At 33.1% G+C, this 17,034-nt stretch overlaps 2 protein-coding genes across 2 annotated transcripts; both read left to right on the top strand.

The window, feature by feature from the left end:
- Positions 1-1,044: 1,044 nt before the first annotated feature.
- Positions 1,045-3,533, top strand: LOC125067505. Its single transcript, XM_047676165.1, has 6 exons — positions 1,045-1,332; positions 1,478-1,540; positions 1,753-1,885; positions 2,306-2,438; positions 2,522-2,673; positions 3,498-3,533. Exons 2-6 carry the CDS (start codon positions 1,479-1,481, stop codon positions 3,531-3,533), a joined length of 516 nt encoding a protein of 171 aa, XP_047532121.1. The 5' UTR covers positions 1,045-1,332; position 1,478.
- Positions 3,534-7,928: 4,395 nt separating this feature from the next.
- LOC125067504 lies at positions 7,929-16,138 on the top strand. Its single transcript, XM_047676163.1, has 10 exons — positions 7,929-8,141; positions 8,769-8,858; positions 8,974-9,042; positions 9,330-9,515; positions 11,320-11,403; positions 12,388-12,507; positions 13,538-13,631; positions 14,536-14,588; positions 15,575-15,711; positions 16,009-16,138. The coding sequence occupies exons 1-10, from the start codon at positions 7,929-7,931 to the stop codon at positions 16,136-16,138; spliced, it is 1,176 nt and encodes a 391-aa protein (XP_047532119.1).
- The last annotated feature ends 896 nt before the right edge of the window (positions 16,139-17,034 follow it).

Genomic DNA, 17,034 nt, shown 5'->3' with positions numbered 1-17,034 from the left:
TGTTTTGTACGTTTAATTTCATTTTATTTCTGAGGTGACCATTTTTTCCTAAGAGGCACTCTTACTTTTAAAACGCGTAGACAATTTAATACTACCTGTAATTTACAAAGTTTTTAGGCATAATTTAATTAATTAAAAAATAGAGTCTTATAATGTTTATGAACATTTATACAACAACAAAAGACAAAAGAAATACACGTGTATACTCAGCGGTAAACATATATATGTACGAAGATCTTCCTTATTATAATTAGCTGAAGATGCTCGTGGCATGTTTGAGTGCTTACACGGGATTAACGCGAGTCGATTTCCGACGCACGGCTGGGTCGCACTGCGAAAATCGACCGTATGAATAGTAAATCGACTAGGCTGTAGGAGACTAAAATCGCAAATATCAAAATAAAGGCCGCATGCGGCGGGTGACTAAAATCGACCGGAAATGGTCAGTCGCAGGAGATCGCCCGATAGCTACAATCTCAAAAATTTTGATTTCGATTATCTCAAAAAAAAAAAGACTTCAATTTTTTCTTCAAATTTAAATGAAAACGGGGAGAATTGGATACCAAACAAAAAATGAATTTTCTGAATCACGTCGTGACAATTGTCAGAAAACCGAATTGAGAAGAGACTAAATGCAAGGCGAAAATCGACTCATGTACTCGTAAATAGCTCTGTAAACGCTCATTCAGACACAATAACATAACATAAATTATACAAAAAAATTGTCTCAACGATTAGTTGAATGGTATAGGTAAATAACCACGTATTTACATACGATGAAGATATAAAAAAAAATCTTGATGAAAAAATATTTGGCAACTTCGGTCAAATGCTTATTAAGATTAATCTGAAACAGCTATACCAATATACAATGGATATATTTTTTTATTAAGGTCTTACTTTAATACAGACCAAAAAATGATTACCGCGTGAAACGAGCGGGCATGCGGGCACCTTTTCTCCATTAAAATCCCAATTTCGATTCTCTAGGCGAAAAATTAACTTTTCACCAGTACAGGCAATAAACCAGAGGGCCTAGCCAAGTTACATTCGTTTCATATCGAATCTCTTTCTACAATCGTTAACGCTTCGGCGTAAGCGATTATAGAAAACGATAAGTAGCTAGCCATATTGACACGAGTGATTCGATCGCTCATTCTACAATGAACTTAGAAAAAACCTACACTTCAGTCTATGGTGAGCGATCTTTAAAACGTCAAACCAACGTCAAAGTCGCAGTTGTGTACTTTGAGCGCGGGATCAACTCTTGTTTTGAATTGAAGTTTGAAGAATATTTATTTGAAGTGTTAAAAAATAAGTAAATTAAATAGGGTGGGTATACATTCTCCTTGTAATTGGTTTATAACAATATCACAGTGCCGAATGTAAATTTAAACATTACTTGTGACTCGAAATTTTATTTTATTATCCTGCTTAAGTATGACCGATACCTTAAATGATGTGATAACTTTTATAGAATGAAATATAAATCTCGAGCAAGCCCAGAACAGTTTGCAACTTTACTGGAATTTATGGAAAGGTACGTAAAATTATTACTTATTTCGTAAATGTATTCCTTTGTTATTTGAAAATCTATCATACTGTAGCACTTGAAAGTTTAAAACATAAACAATGACGCGATATGCGATAGGAACTAATATTACCACTTACGAAACAAACAATAATTGTGTTTGATTCTTTACTTAATCAATAGACCCTTTGTTTCTCTGAAATAGTTTTAACATCTTCTAGTTATGGCGATATAACGAGACCCCAGCAAGGGCCACAAGGCCGAATTAAAGCTGACCGACTGTGGCAGCAATTAGAAGAGTTATTAAACTCCATAGGTGGAGGAGTAGTAAAACCAAGGGACAAGTGGAAAAAAGTATGGTTCTAATAAAACCCCCCTAAAAATATTATTTTATAGTTTTCTATAATTATCATTCATTCACTTAAATATTATCAATCAGCTTATTTCAAAAATTATAAAATAATTGATGAAAATATTAATGACAAAAATTAACAAATAATGTCCAGGTGTGGGCAGACTGGAAAGCTAAAACTAGGAAAAAAGCTTTAGCAATAGGTTGTGAGGCTTCTGGTGCTGGTGGTGGTCCAAGCAGCAGACAAACTCTCACTGCTTCAGAAGAGAGGGTGTTGTGTATAATGGGTTTGACTGCTGTTATTGGTCAAGCTGGAATTATAGAGACAGGCTTTGATGCTAGTTTTTTTTTTGCTTGGGGTCTTGGCTTTTTAGTGTATTTTCTTCTTTAAATAAAAATTATCAAGTTGTTCATATTTTCAGGCTCAACCATCACTGAGAAACACTCAACCATCCCCGACCAGAGATTCTAATTGTACGGTCTGTCCACCCCAAATTTCTACCACAGCCACGGATGAAATTATGTTGGATTTTATTCCTTCATGCTCTATACAAGGTACCTTTTTTTTAAAGATACAATGTTTTGCTTGAATAAATTTATTTGTGCCCAATTTAAAATATAGTTTTTTATTTTATTAGCAACAACATCAGCCTTTACTGCTACCTCATCACAACAACATCCATCACCAGTGCTAACGCCGCCGCCCGGCACTACGTCCTCGCCGGTGCCGTCAGCGACGACGCCTGCCGCTTCCACGTCACGGGGTGCTCCTCAACGGCAGCGACATCAGGCAAATCTGTCGCCTTCAGCGTCGTTTTTTTTTTAAGTTTTTGACTCCGCAAAGCTAGTAAATTCTTGGTGCAAAGTATCCATTTGTCTAATAAAATACTACAGCTATTTTTAATTTTGTTAATTCATACATTCATATTCGTTTGTATTTTAAATGTTTGAAAAGATTAACTATTGAGGTTCTTGCCAGTTCTTCTGTGTAGAACCGGTGGTAGCCACTTAATATAGTTTTGTAAAATAATGTTTCAAAAGTCTACTTAAATAAGAATAATTTTATTTTGATTACTTTAATTTTGTTGTAGCATTTAAGAAACCTGATTTTACCTAAATGTTTTTTTTTTTGTTCTTACCTACACAATAATACTAAATTATTTATATTATATTATATTTTAACGTCTTTTATTTGATTATAAATGTTAGTGTTTTAATAAAAATTTTGTTGTAAGAATAAATCTGTTTTATTATTAAATAAATTACATTTAAAGTAAAATTACCTAGACTTGTTCACAATACAATCAACTTATTAATATTTACAGAAGATAAATTAAGTATAGAGTATAAAAGTTTAATTTATAATTAAGAAATATAAAATAGATTCATATTAAATCTTAAAATAATCTTACTATATCCTATTCAATAAACAACTCAGCATGGCTCTTCCTTGGATTACTTCACTCTGGCTACCAACAAACACAGTGGATGTGGGATCTTGCATCATTGTATCATCCCCATTGTCATGTGCAGCAGGAAGTGGTTGTGGTGGTGGCAGCCCAGCTTGCAAAGCTATATTGTGTAATACACAACATGCCATTGTAATTTTGCTAGCTACATGAGGATGATAGTGAAGAACCCTGTCTCTAAGCAAACATCTCCACCTTGCTTTGACTAATCCAAAACATCGCTCAATGCAGTTAGGGGCTTGCACATGCAATCGAGTGTATTGGTCTTCCCTAGAAACTTCAACTGCATTGAGGATAGGTGTCATAAGCCAAGGATGTTGTGGATATCCAGAGTCACCTGAAAATTATTTTAAAATTTGGTTAGTCACAATACAAACACACAACAATTAAGGAAATGAAATTTATCATAGTTACGTTAAAAAATAAATATCAAATACAATATTCTATTGTGAGTAATTTTTATTATTGTAAAAATATTGTTTATGTTATTATTATATAACTGTAACGTAAATAACTGTTGTGGCTGTCTTGAAGAGTCACACACTTTATGTTAATTCTGAATATGTTTTTATTATGACATGTGGTATGTCCTTAATAAATAAATAAATTATCAATAAGATTATTAAGCACTTACCTTAACATTGAGGGGAATCTCTTCGGTTCCTTTTAACGAAGTCTTGTGTCGGAGTTCACGACAAAGAGCTTCAAAGATTGTTTTGTCTAGCCGAAATTGCTGCACAAATAATGTTGCCGGCATTTCGCGTATGTTTTCCATGCACTGACGATTTTTGTCTCTTTTTTGCCGCCTAAGCCACACTTCTTCATTATGAGCACACCACAACATATTTAAAGTATGCATTTTAAAAGGTAATAATAGAAAAAAATAAGTTTAACAAACAAAACACTTGTCGATCACCAAATAAGACGCCATTTTTTTAGCGTTAACTATTGAGTCTCTAAGATCGCTTAGTTATCGATAAAAAACTTCGACATCGTTTCGTCAGCGCTTGTCAAAACTGTAACTTGGCTACCATTTTGTATGGAGTTAGCGATTATCGTTGTACAAACAATTATATTCAATTCTATCACTTTAAACGATTGTCAACTTGTCTACGACTTTTCTATTCGTTTGTTTTGATCACGTGACTTAGCGTTGAGATGACGTCATGCCCATACATTTGTTTAGTTTTCTATTAGCGATTACGATTGTAGAATGTCAACTTGGCTAAGCCCTCAGGGCGTTAAACATTTCAGATTTTTTTCTGTGAATGTGCAAACGACAGCAAATATAATTTGGATTTAGAGACGAGGACGCTTCATGCTTTTAACATTTTTTTTACTGTGACTTTTGATACTTATATACATTACGTAGTATGATATTAAAACACATATAACAAATTGATAATTTAGCACTCATCGATCGTTTTGTACGGATATTTATGATTTTGTCAATTTCGTAACACGATACGTAAACTAAAAACCAAAGGACAAAAATATATTATTAAAAATATATATTACTTATGTTGATAAGATCTTAAGCGACATTTTCTAAGCAGTTCTCATATATACTTCATAAAAAAATAATCCAGGCCACGGTATTGTACAAAGCCAGTCTACAATATTAGAGTCGAAGTACTGGAGCATAAGATTTTAATGAGTACGTTAAGCCTAATAGATTAATGATTTTGTCCTGAGCATGTATTTTTATGTGTATGTTTAAAAATCTATATTCGTAAGAATTTGTATAACGGATTATCTTAATTAACTTTCCTTTTAGAAGTCAGTTTCATTGTTTCTTTTTTATCTATGCGTCAAACGTACCGCATAGATACATTGATGTTTGATGTGGTTTTTTGAGAGTTGTTTGAATTATTACATTTTAAAATTATTCGGGGTTTGAATTCAGTGTAATGATACTCGAATAAAATATTATATACATATGATTACCACGTTAATGCCACATTTTTGGACACAAAGGTGATCTGTATCCCCTTACTGACTCAATGTATACAAACAGCTTAAAATGAGACTTTAAATCCTTCAGAAACTTTGTTTTTATAATATCTTTTACAAATCAAAGGTGATGATAGTATTATGTAACAATTCGATTTTTAAAGGTAAACTGCAGCTTAATTAATTCAATTGCCCTTTTAAAGTATCATTCTTTTATGTATACGTGTCTGCGTGCTGGGGCTACTATGGCCTAAGAGCAGACTCTGTAGGATAGTCGCTGGCTCTCGAGGGGCTCGCTCAATTTAGCGTGTCTTAGAACGTCAACACTAGTACCTCTACGTCACGAAAGAATCGCGTCTGCGGCAACAACTGTTCGCATGACCAACTTCGAGGACACGGTATCTGCGTCCATTTCACGAAAAAATAAACGATAAATAAGTTAGTTTAAAAATAATTAGAACTATTAAGTCATAGTAAAGTAATTTAATAATTATTATAAATATATAGACGTTATATTGTTCAGTTTTATAAAAGCAAAATATATATCCTAGGAAAATTGGTCCGCTTACTTTTATGATATTTTAACATGGCTTGAAAAATTGAATTGCAAGTCATAAAACATTATATACTTCAACGATACATAAAATTATATTTGATTTATGAAATGTTACAAATAGGCTTGTAATGTTCTTTGTTGATAACGTTTTTTTGATACTTTATTTATCAATAGCAACTTTTCAAGTTCATAGTGATAAGAACATTGACGCAGGTTGGTTATTTCATATTTTATTTCACTGATCAGAGTACTGTTTTTCGTGTGTCACTATTTTATAAATTAGTTGTCTAATAATACGGGGCCTCATTCGAGATAAGATTTGCGTGAAACAGTGTAGACGCGAATATCAATGGTACTTACGTGTATTCACGCAATTTACTTACGTTCACGTTTCACGTTCTTATTTTGTGCTCAAGTCTCTAATTGTTCCTGCGTCAAAGGTTTCACTGGGCTAGGAACTAAAGTGAACGCAATCGCATATACACAAGCACCGTAAAAACGGTACCGTAGTATTTTATTTATATGCACACACATATAAAAGTTCTTATAGTAAGCCAAAACACATAGCGTATCCTTCATCCTAATTGAGCGTATGAACTAAAGCTGTGAAAAATTGCGACGATGGAGGGACTTGATTTTACGCTGATGTCACGGAAAAATCGATGCGAGATTTTACATCAGGATATGCTTAAAAATCTGAGGCTCTCTTTAGATTTATAAATGTGTATCAATATTTATACGAATTACTTTGCCAGATATTTTATACGACTGACGTTGTTTTAAGACTTAAAAAAGGACTCAATCTTGTATAATAAACAAAATTAAGCTAGTTGCAATTAATACAAATTTATATCGTTAGTTTATTATTACACTGGTTTTCATGAGTCTTGTAATAATTTACGAACATTGTCTAAAGATTATTAAATTCTAGGAATTACCTTTCTATTAATAAATTAATATGTATATTTTTTTGAAAGATGATACGGTTTCTGAAAAAAGCGATGAAATACCAACCGATAATTACTTGTTCGTCGCCTTAATTGAGTAAGTAAGCCATATTTTACTGGTTCTGATTTTTTTTGATGACTCATTATTTCTTTTTTATAAATTAAAAAATTATGGGAACAAATATGTGTTACATGTAATGTTTCATTAATATTATTTTTTATGTACAAACCAAAAATATCAAGGTTTTTATTTCTCAATCTATTTAAACATAGAACATTACACACAGTTTAATTAATGCTAAATAATTATCTGTTTCCAAAAAATTTAATTAAATTTTTAATAAGACCAAAATTTCCTTGATGATGATGATGTCATTTGAATAGTATTAATTACAAGCGCCATTTTGTGTAGTCGAGCAAATTGTTTTAAAATGAAATAAGCTACAAAAATAATTTACTACCGCTATTTTTCAGCGTAGTATTCACAGATGGCTCAAAGAGGACATGCACAGGGACCATTATTCACGATAACGTCGTTATCACTGCCGCACACTGCTTGTTAGTATTTCGTGACATTTTTATTGTAGTCTCAAATCTCGTCAGTATGTAGCTTATATGCCTGACAATATATTTAAAAGACTTCGAAACTGAGAATTTTACTAGGAGATTTTGAGTTATAAACGAAGCTTACCATTCTTGATACGAATTCAATTGTTCTGCCTGATAAATGACTCGTAATAAGTAATGCACGAATCTCACATTAAAAGATACTCAAGATCCTTAAACTGTTTCTTTACCAAAATTAATTTCAAAAATTATCATATAAAAAGTAAATATTCAAAAGAATTTTACAAACCTATTTTATTTGAATAGGGACTAAAGAAATGGATTTGGCTATCAATTATAATATATGCATTATTTATAATTTGGTCAGTTAAAAGTTGTCACGGGTATTAAATTTAATCCCAGATAACCTCTCTTTATTGAATTTATTGTAATACCAATACATTTTTACATGCCATGGTGTTTTATATGACCAATAAAATATTATTACAGCTCAATAGAAGATAGCATGCAACCAGAGTTGACTGCGTCATTTGTCGTAATAGGTACTAAGAAAATGTTTGAAACTGGCTACGAACAATACCTGCCCATTGAAAGAGTTATAATGCATCCACAATATAGAGGTTGGACGGCAGACCTTGCTTTAGTATTTACATTTGCTGGCATGATGTCTGATAAACCTGGTCGGGTTGTACGGCTTGCTAATGAAAAAACAAATACAGATTCTGAAGTCACCGTGTTTAGTTGGGGACAATGTAAGGATGAAAATGTGAGTTAAAAATCCTATTGCATACATTATAAAAATCATAGCATTTGAATGAGTATTTTATTTTTTTTTTTATTTAAAGGTACGGCATTGTCGGAGGAACCACCCATTTCTTACATAAGCCAATTTTATTTTTATATTCCGGTTTGACATGTGTGTGAACCAGTGTCATTTTGTACAGTACAGGTACAAGGGACAAATCATCTTAGTTTCCAAGATAGCGTATTGGTGATGTAAGGGATTGTTAATATCTCTATAGTCGGTTGGACCACTTACCATTATTTACAGGACTGCATACATAATAAAATATATTCAACAAAAAAAAAGAAAAGCGAGGAGCAAGTTAGATTGAATAAAAATATTTTAAATATGCAATATATATTCCGTAATAGAAAACGTGTATTTAAAATAAACTTCATAGCTCTTAATATATTGTTTGTTTGCTAAATCCCCAGAGCACTTATAAAGTATGGAAGGGGCTCTGTTATTAATAAGATACCTACGCTTAAATTTATTTCATAACAAGCCTCTAGTAGTTTTCCTAAGTAAATATTTGCTAAGGTAAAATTAATGTAAAATATTTACTGACAGAAAATGAACAATGATTTAAAATAATCTTAAATTATATAGACTTTGGGGACGAATCGCCCTGAAACTGAAACTAAAACTGAAACGCCTTATGAAGCATATCTGTCTGATGATGAGAAACTGGATGACATAGTAAGTAAGAATTAATGGTGATGAATTCATATAGTATACTGTCAAATAATTTTAGATGTTATGAAAAAAAAACGTGGTATGCTTTCAATAATTAGATATTATTTTTTAAATATAGAACAATCAGAAAGAAAGTGAAAAACAACATAAAACAACTTCAGCTTTTGAAGATGAAGAAGATATGGATGTACGTATGATTTGTATATGGGTATAATATTTCGAGGCACAAACTTAAACATTTGGCCTTCATATATTTTTCTTATTTTGTTTATATTCTTTTGAATGTTTTGTATACAAATACAGTTGACAAAATTTTCAAAATCAAAATGGAAATAATTAAAAATTGTGAGTGAGTGAGTAGTTCATATACTCGTAGGATAACATCAATATACGGCAGGTAATTAAGCTATAATTAATTATACATATCCCATAAATACTTAGATGAAACTAAACTATTATGATTTACTTTTCTAGACAAAAACTACGCGAGATGAAACAATACATTTTCAGGATCAAAACGATGGATATCAACATCATAAGAAAAAAAGAAATGGTTACATCAAACAACGAAAACCACGAAAGAAACAAGTACAAATAACAGTAGCGCGAGCATTTGTAACAAGAACATTAAAAAGAACTATTTCGTCTATTGAAGAGAATGTACGATAAATTTTTTTAACTAGTTTTTACTAATCTTTCGTAAATGCAGATAATCTTGATCGAAAAACTCGACTGTAGTCCACATAAAATAAGTTTATGGAACATTACTTTAATTTTTACTAATATTATGATCCATAATGTTCTTGGTGGGGCTTTCTGCAAGCCCGCTTAGGTAGGAACCACCCACTCATCAGATATTCTACCGCCAAACAACAGTACTTGTTGTGTTGTTGTTGTTGTGTTCTGGTTTGAAGGGTGAGGGGCCTTTTTTTTTTTTTTTTCTCGCTGGAAAAACGCGTTACGCGCTTCCCCCACGTGATGGAAGGTGGGGGGGTGTGTGGGACTCCCCGGAGCCTTGGACGCCGAGTGCGCCCAGGTACGCCGGGTTTACCCACTAAAAAACCAGCGGTACCCTCTCCGTCTTTCGGCGGGCGCCACGGGATCGCTTGCGCATGCTACCGTGACGCCCTGACGGTCGGCCCGCCTATGCGGGCCTCCAACACCTAGAGGGGGTTCTCGGGGTACTGAGACCCCCAAAGGGTGAGGGGCCTAGTGTAACTATAGACACAAGGGCATCTTAATTCCCAAGGTTGGAGGCGAATTGGCTATATAAAGAATGGTTAATATTTGTTACAGCGCCATGTCTATGGGTGGTGGTGACCACTTACCATCGGGTGGCCCATATGCTCGTCCGCCAACCTATACCATAAAAAAAAACTTAAATCCTTGAATGGAATAGAAATATATCTATTTGTATCCTTTAAAATTCCAAACTTTAATATGTTCTTCTTGGTCGTATTTTTGAATACTAAAAAATGTGTCCTTGAACATCTTTTGTCTCTTTCCGTCCACAAAATCACCAGTCAAACAAAATTGTTATGTCAAGATTAGATTATAAGTGAAGATGTCAGCGAACAACGTCATCAAGACATGTAACACTTTTCTCAACTTACTAAATACCTTTAATACTTAACATTGGGATAGTATAAAAAATAAATTTAGTAAATGTACCATATAGTTATGCAATGATCAATGTAGTGATTTTGCCTTCTTGGGTCGGTATCTCACTAATAACCCAGCTTAGTAGCTCCCGAGAGAACGAATTGTAAATTCTAAAAATACATACACGTATAAAATTCGACATACATCAATTCTTTATTACATGATAATAATTTAGTGTGCCAAAGTATATATTAAGGGTAAAACAGCGTAGATTTCTAAATAATATTCAGATTTAAGTAACCTAGCATTTCTTCAGAGTTTCAATAAATATATCCGATAGACATGTTATGATACTTGGTGATAGGGTTTGTTCAAGTCACCGAACGGGTGGTACCTACCCAGACAGATATTCTACCGCCAAACAGCAATAGTTTTGTTGTCTTCCGAATTGAAAGATGAACGAGCCAACTCAAAGGACATAGCATCTTAATTCTTATGGTTGATGACGCATTGGCTATGTAATGAATGGTTAATATTTCTTACAGCACTAATGTTTACGCGTTGTGGTGACCATTTATATCGGGTAGCCCATTTGAACGCCCGCCTACCTATGCTATAAGTGTGCGATGTTAACATAAGTGTGCTTACAGTACATTATATTCAATTCATATTGAATTAAACTATTCCTAAATTATTCTTAAGCAATGAAAATATGCATTTTAATTAAAATTATAGCTAGACGATAGAAAATTTATTACAAGACAGTAATTACTATTGGTTCAATGTAGATCGGGATGTCACATGACTCTGTCACCGTCAAATATTTTACATATTATATATGATATATTATGTTTGGTTTCAGAGTAATCGACATCGCAAGCCAACCTATGAAAATGTACCAGATTTTGAGAGCAAGGAATATCAAATTAGCAGGGAAAAGCGGGCTGTAAGTATGGTGTGGTGTGATTTGCTTACATACCATGTCGTTAAAATAATGTTATTAATAAATAACATATCGAATGGCAAATTATTTAATACAATATGCCCAAATGGGAAGGGATTTACAAACGCATTTTATCAATTAATACCAAAAATCCAATTTTAGTTATCACTTGTTCACGTCGAACATAATTCAATAGTTAAATATAAATGCATTTAAATTTAAAAGGTTACAGCTTTAATTTCCGTGTTAAAGATATATTTGCTTCGGTTGTAAATATCACTGGCCCGGTCTGTTAAATAAATAAAGGTATTTCTGGACTTCGTCTGAAATTTTAATAATTCCTCTATTTCTTAGTAAAATTAAGTTTTCATTTCATAGAAATAGTATATGTTGCAATTAAAACCATATGATTCTAAAAATTATAGGTATCATCGATTAGTTGTTTTTGTGTCCATTGCATAGTTTTATTGTGTGAATGCGTCTACACAAGAACCGGTGGAAGTATAAATATATAATTTGTAAAGCTTCCTTTCATGGAATGCAACTAATTTTTAACAGAGATATACAGCTACAGATTCGTAGATGTGTGTTGGCCCGACGTTAACCGTGATAGCAGGATATTTAAATATTCAAGTGTGAAATTGCGTTTCATAGGATGGTGCATTGTCAATGAAATTTGACTTGATGATAGCGCTTAGTAATATCTGCTAACCAAACATATAAGCTCAATGCTATTCTATTTTCTACATGATGGAATGAGTAAAATGTTTTTTATTGTGTATGACATGCCATGACTTGGAATAGAAGCAAGTCTAAATTATGTAACTCGTCACAGGTCTTAAATATTGGAACAGTAATTTTCAACTTTATTTGTATACTTATCAAAAATATTAATTCAAAAGTAATCTTGAACTTTGATGCTGTTTATGAGTCTGTCAGTTTATTTAGCTGGTTGAGTCAAGTAATTGACTTACGTTACTGTTTTAGAAATATCGGAAAAAATTGCGTAAAAAATCAGCCGTTGCCGATAAAAGAATGAATCGTCGTCGGGCTTATAGGATGAAGACGCATTACATGGATAATTGGCGTAGAAAAATAGGTGATCAAGTGAGCTAAATTTAATTATTTCTTTTAATAATGCGTGATGTTTGAAAAATTAAATCATCGTAGCATATTGCCATATAAAATAATTAATTTTTATAATATTATTTACAAATTTGAAAGCCGTGATGGCCCTGTGGTTAGAACGCGTGCATCTTAACCGATGATTTCGGGTTCAAGCCCAGTCAGGCACCACTGAATTTTGTGCTTAATTTGTGTTTATAATTCATCATCTCGTGTTCGGCGGTGAAGGAAAACATCGTGAGGCATGTGTCTAATTTCAACGAAATTTTGCCACATGTGTATTCCGCCAACCCGCATTGGAGCAGCGTGGTGGAATATGCTCCAAACCTTCTCCTCAAAGGGATAGGACGCCTTTAGCCCAGCAGTTGGAAAATTTACAGGCTGCTAATGCTAAAATGCTAATGCTTACAAATTTATTTGGAAGTCACATTTTTAATTACTTTTTAAGTGAAGTGTGTTTATTCTTAACGAGCTGAGGACTGCTGAGCTGGCCACGTTTGACAGTCTGTTTTTTTTTTATAGAACAAGTAGACGAATAGGCATATAGGCCCCTGGTGGGAGTTGATCACTACCACACAAAGACATTGTCACTGGAAAATATATTAACCGTACCGGCCGACCTGACCGTTAGTAAAACCGCTGTGCCTGTAGTTACACTGACTCGCTCACCTTTCAAACCGTAACACAACAACACTGAAAATGGCTGTTTGGTGACAGAATATGAAATGAGTGAGTAGTACTTACCCAATTAAGCACACACAAAGCCCTACCTCAAAGTATATTATACAATTATGCAAGTAAAAACACATACAAATGATAAATAACTATGAAAATGAATACTATTAAGTTGCAAAAACGTTTCATTCATAATTATAAAATTAACATTTTTTAATTAAATAGAATGTAATATTTTATAGTTAGTATTTATCTTCAGGTGCACTAGCTGTATTTGCAAGAAACTTATACATATTTTGACAAATTTTATTATAAATATTAAGTATTTTCCTTTCAGAAAAACAAATTAACGGTTGATGTATTTTCATTTGTAAACACGCAGTCGTGTAAAAAACTAATAGAAAAAGCGATGCCGTCTTTGTATAAAATAAGTAAGTTAATATTTAATTTTAGCATTTAAGTCGAAATGTGATCCCAATATATAATTTTCAACATAATATACTGTAATGTTAGGCAAGCAAAAAGTTACCGTACTCTTTAAACCGACATCACTACTCTAATGTGAGTGTGTGTTGAAAGGTCATAGTTAGCTAGAATTTCGAAATAAAATTTACGATTTTTTTATGTAGTAGGTAAGCGAAGGGGTAAATGGACCACCTGACGGTGAGTGGTCACCACTACCCATAGACATTGACGCTGTAAGAAATAATGACCACTCCTTGCATCACACCAATGCGCCACCAACCTTGGGAGCTAAGATGTTATGCCCTTGTGCCTTTACATTGGGTCACTCATCCTTCAAATCGGAACACAACAATACTTAGTATTGCTGTTTGGCGGTAGCATATCTGATGAGTGTGTGGTACCTACCCAGACGAGCTTGCACAAAGTTCTACCACTAAGTACGACTTAATAATCTTATAGTGCTTAAACAATATTTTAGGTTTAAATAAAGTGAAACAGTTTTAAAAACACATTTGTGTTGTATACAGTAAAAATATTTATAAATACGAAGAACAAGCAGTAAAACTATGTAGTATCATGATTAAAAATTACTAATAAGGAATTAAATAAAATGCAGTGCAATGTTCAGATCGTGTATGAAGTGACATTTCTAATTACTGCAAACGTGATAGCTTGCGTTTCAAGCTCTCTGTAGTGTTGCAAATCCTAATTAGAAATTACATAATTTACGTGTTTTTTTTTATCTGTACCATCGGCCAATATGGTCACAGCAGTCGGTGTATTTGAAATAAAAATTCAGTACTATAACTAATATTGTTAGCATATAATTATTTTTTGATCTATAATATATAAACTAAAATATATTTTCAGAAAATCCAAACGAAGTTCTCTGTTATTCAAGTGAAGACCATTATATAACCCAGGTAGTATTTTATATCTATATATTTTAAGAATATAACAAATATTGAATCGAAATTTCTTTGGAATATAATTTAATACGTCTACTTAGTAGGAAAGGAGAACTAATCGTAGATTAGTTAGGCTTGTGGATTATGTAGATTAGTAGCCCAAGTGAGCGTAAATTAGGCTTGTCAATTTCGACGAGATAAATTTAGTGCTCAGTGGAGAAGGAAATCATTGTGAGGTAACCTGTATGTAACGGATAAGATTCTGTTACATGGAAACTGGAGATGCGTGATGAAGTAAATTCCAATCTTAAGACGAAGAGAACATTTTGTCTAGGCCAGCTGTGGGATATTTGTATCCTATTACTGTTTATTAGGTTATTGTTTCCCCTATTTTTTGAGGTCTCTGGAAAAACGCGTTCGCGTTCAGTGTGAAAATATGTGGGACTGGTGTCCAGGACGCCTAGTGCGCCCTAGTATACCGGAATACCTACTAAAAACCAGCTACTGTCGCCGAATTTTCGGGATCACGGTATCGTTCGCGCATTCTACCGTGACGTATAGGATTTCCCTTAGGCAACATCTAAAGAACCAACTTTTTTAAGTGTTAGAGTTGTTGGGACCTTCTCTTTTTATACCCTCTTTTTTAAACTTGGTCGCGACGAATTAGTTTCACTCGAACAAATATATATTTAAATATTAATCGAAAGTTATATGTCTAATTATAAAATGACGAATATGCCACACAAATTTGGAAGTGGAAGTCTTAACTCACTCTATATTTCAAACATCGAAAATGACGACCGACCGAAAACCTGCAATATAATCATAGTACTCTGGTTATCTTCGTCAGGGGATAAATTGCCACAAATTCTAAATGCTCCCCTAATTTAAATAAGGAACTCTTATGCGAACATTCACGCTTCCCCAAAATGGGCTGTCTGCCAGTTAGTATTAGTTTCATTGAATAGATGGAATTGTAATAATTTATTAATATGCCTCAGGAAGATTCAGGAGCTCCAGCAATGCGACAAGGCCGACTAGTCGCAGTGACGGTGGGAGGAATAGACTATGAGGGAGAGCGGGTAGCAGTTGGCATGAAGATAATATGCTTTTGTTCGTGGATAGCTGAAAATCTACCGTATGAAACTTATTATAACATATATGAATAAAATGGTATTTCTCTAAATCATATATCGGGTATTCGAAATTCAAATAAATTCAAGTGTTTTTTTGGTATATTTATATTTAAATTGTAGTAAATTTCACAACACCAGTATTATTGATATGATCGTAAAGCTAGTATATACTCTATTCATTTAAATTAAAATTGCATGAAACATGAGCATCTGATTGCCTTGCAGTGTATTGAATTGTAATTTCGATAAATAATAGTAGAATTAATTATTAGATAAATAACATTATAATTTTATTTCAGTAAGAGTGGTAATCGAATTAAATGCTGTAAGAATTGCTGTGAAATAAGAGATAATGGAAATCAAGGGGCTACAACTCTCAATCAAAATATACATAGGAAGAAACATCGCAATAAATACATTTCTATTTAAATACATTTATAAATATTATACTATAGCTATATGTATGAAAATGATTATTGGACTTTAGTTATTAAATTTTGTAACACCCGTATCGAAACTAAGTTTGTTAAGTTTTATCAATACCAATGTTCAAAGATTTAATCATAATTATTTTTCATAATTTTAAAGTAGAGTTCAAGCATTAGTGAAAAACGGACGCAAGCAAGAAACGCTTTTCCATGATAAATATCGTAGTTAGAAATAGATTGCTCGGACTATAATCTGTAAGTACAAGGTCGTCCCACTGCTGTGCTAAGGCCTCCTCTCCCTCTGAGGAGAAGGTTTGGAGTATATTCCACCACGCTGCTCCAATGCGGGTTGGTGGAATACACATGTGGTAGAATTTCGTTGAAATTAGACACATGCAGGTTTCCTCGCGATGTTTTCCTTCGCCGCCGAGCACGAGATGAATTATAAACACAAATTAAGCACATGAAAATTCAGTGGTGCTTGCCTGGATTTGAACCCGAAATCATCGGTTAACATGAACGCGTTCTAACCACGTTCTTTCGAACGCTATATGTTACACTGATATAATAAGGAATAGGGTATATTGTTGGAAAAAATGAGATGTGTTATACATATCCCACATATGTCTGGAACGAAGTTCCTTTCGCTATTTGTTATGTATAGAATAACAAACAATAAACCAACAACGTTTAAGAATAATTAAATGACAAGATATATTTGTTATAAAAATGCCGTACGATTTCAGCAATAACAAAAAAAAAGTTTAAATAAAGTAATATAAAACCGTAACCGTAACCGTAACCGAGGGGAAGGTCACCTGGAGTGGTCATAACGCTTTTTCCTTGAAGTGACGTTGTCGTTTCCGTGACGATTTCTGCTATTTCACTCAACTGTAA

This window comes from Vanessa atalanta, chromosome 11 (assembly GCF_905147765.1).
Source record: "Vanessa atalanta chromosome 11, ilVanAtal1.2, whole genome shotgun sequence".
NCBI classification, from domain to species: Eukaryota; Metazoa; Arthropoda; class Insecta; order Lepidoptera; family Nymphalidae; genus Vanessa; species Vanessa atalanta.
The sequence above is the reverse complement of the archived record's forward strand: the minus strand, read 5'-3'. Positions and strand labels throughout refer to the sequence as shown.

Coding starts and splice junctions, on each gene's coding strand:
- LOC125067505 (XM_047676165.1), top strand. CDS start 1,479: ATGAAATATAAATCTCGAGCAAGCCCAGAACAGTTTGCAACTTTACTG. Junction 1,886..2,305: donor CAAGGGACAAGTGGAAAAAA/GTATGGTTCTAA, acceptor TCATATTTTCAG/GCTCAACCATCACTGAGAAA. Junction 2,674..3,497: donor CTCAACGGCAGCGACATCAG/GCAAATCTGTCG, acceptor TAATTTTGCTAG/CTACATGAGGATGATAGTGA.
- LOC125067504 (XM_047676163.1), top strand. CDS start 7,929: ATGTTTGAAACTGGCTACGAACAATACCTGCCCATTGAAAGAGTTATA. Junction 12,508..13,537: donor GTAGAAAAATAGGTGATCAA/GTGAGCTAAATT, acceptor TTTTCCTTTCAG/AAAAACAAATTAACGGTTGA. Junction 14,589..15,574: donor AAGACCATTATATAACCCAG/GTAGTATTTTAT, acceptor AATATGCCTCAG/GAAGATTCAGGAGCTCCAGC.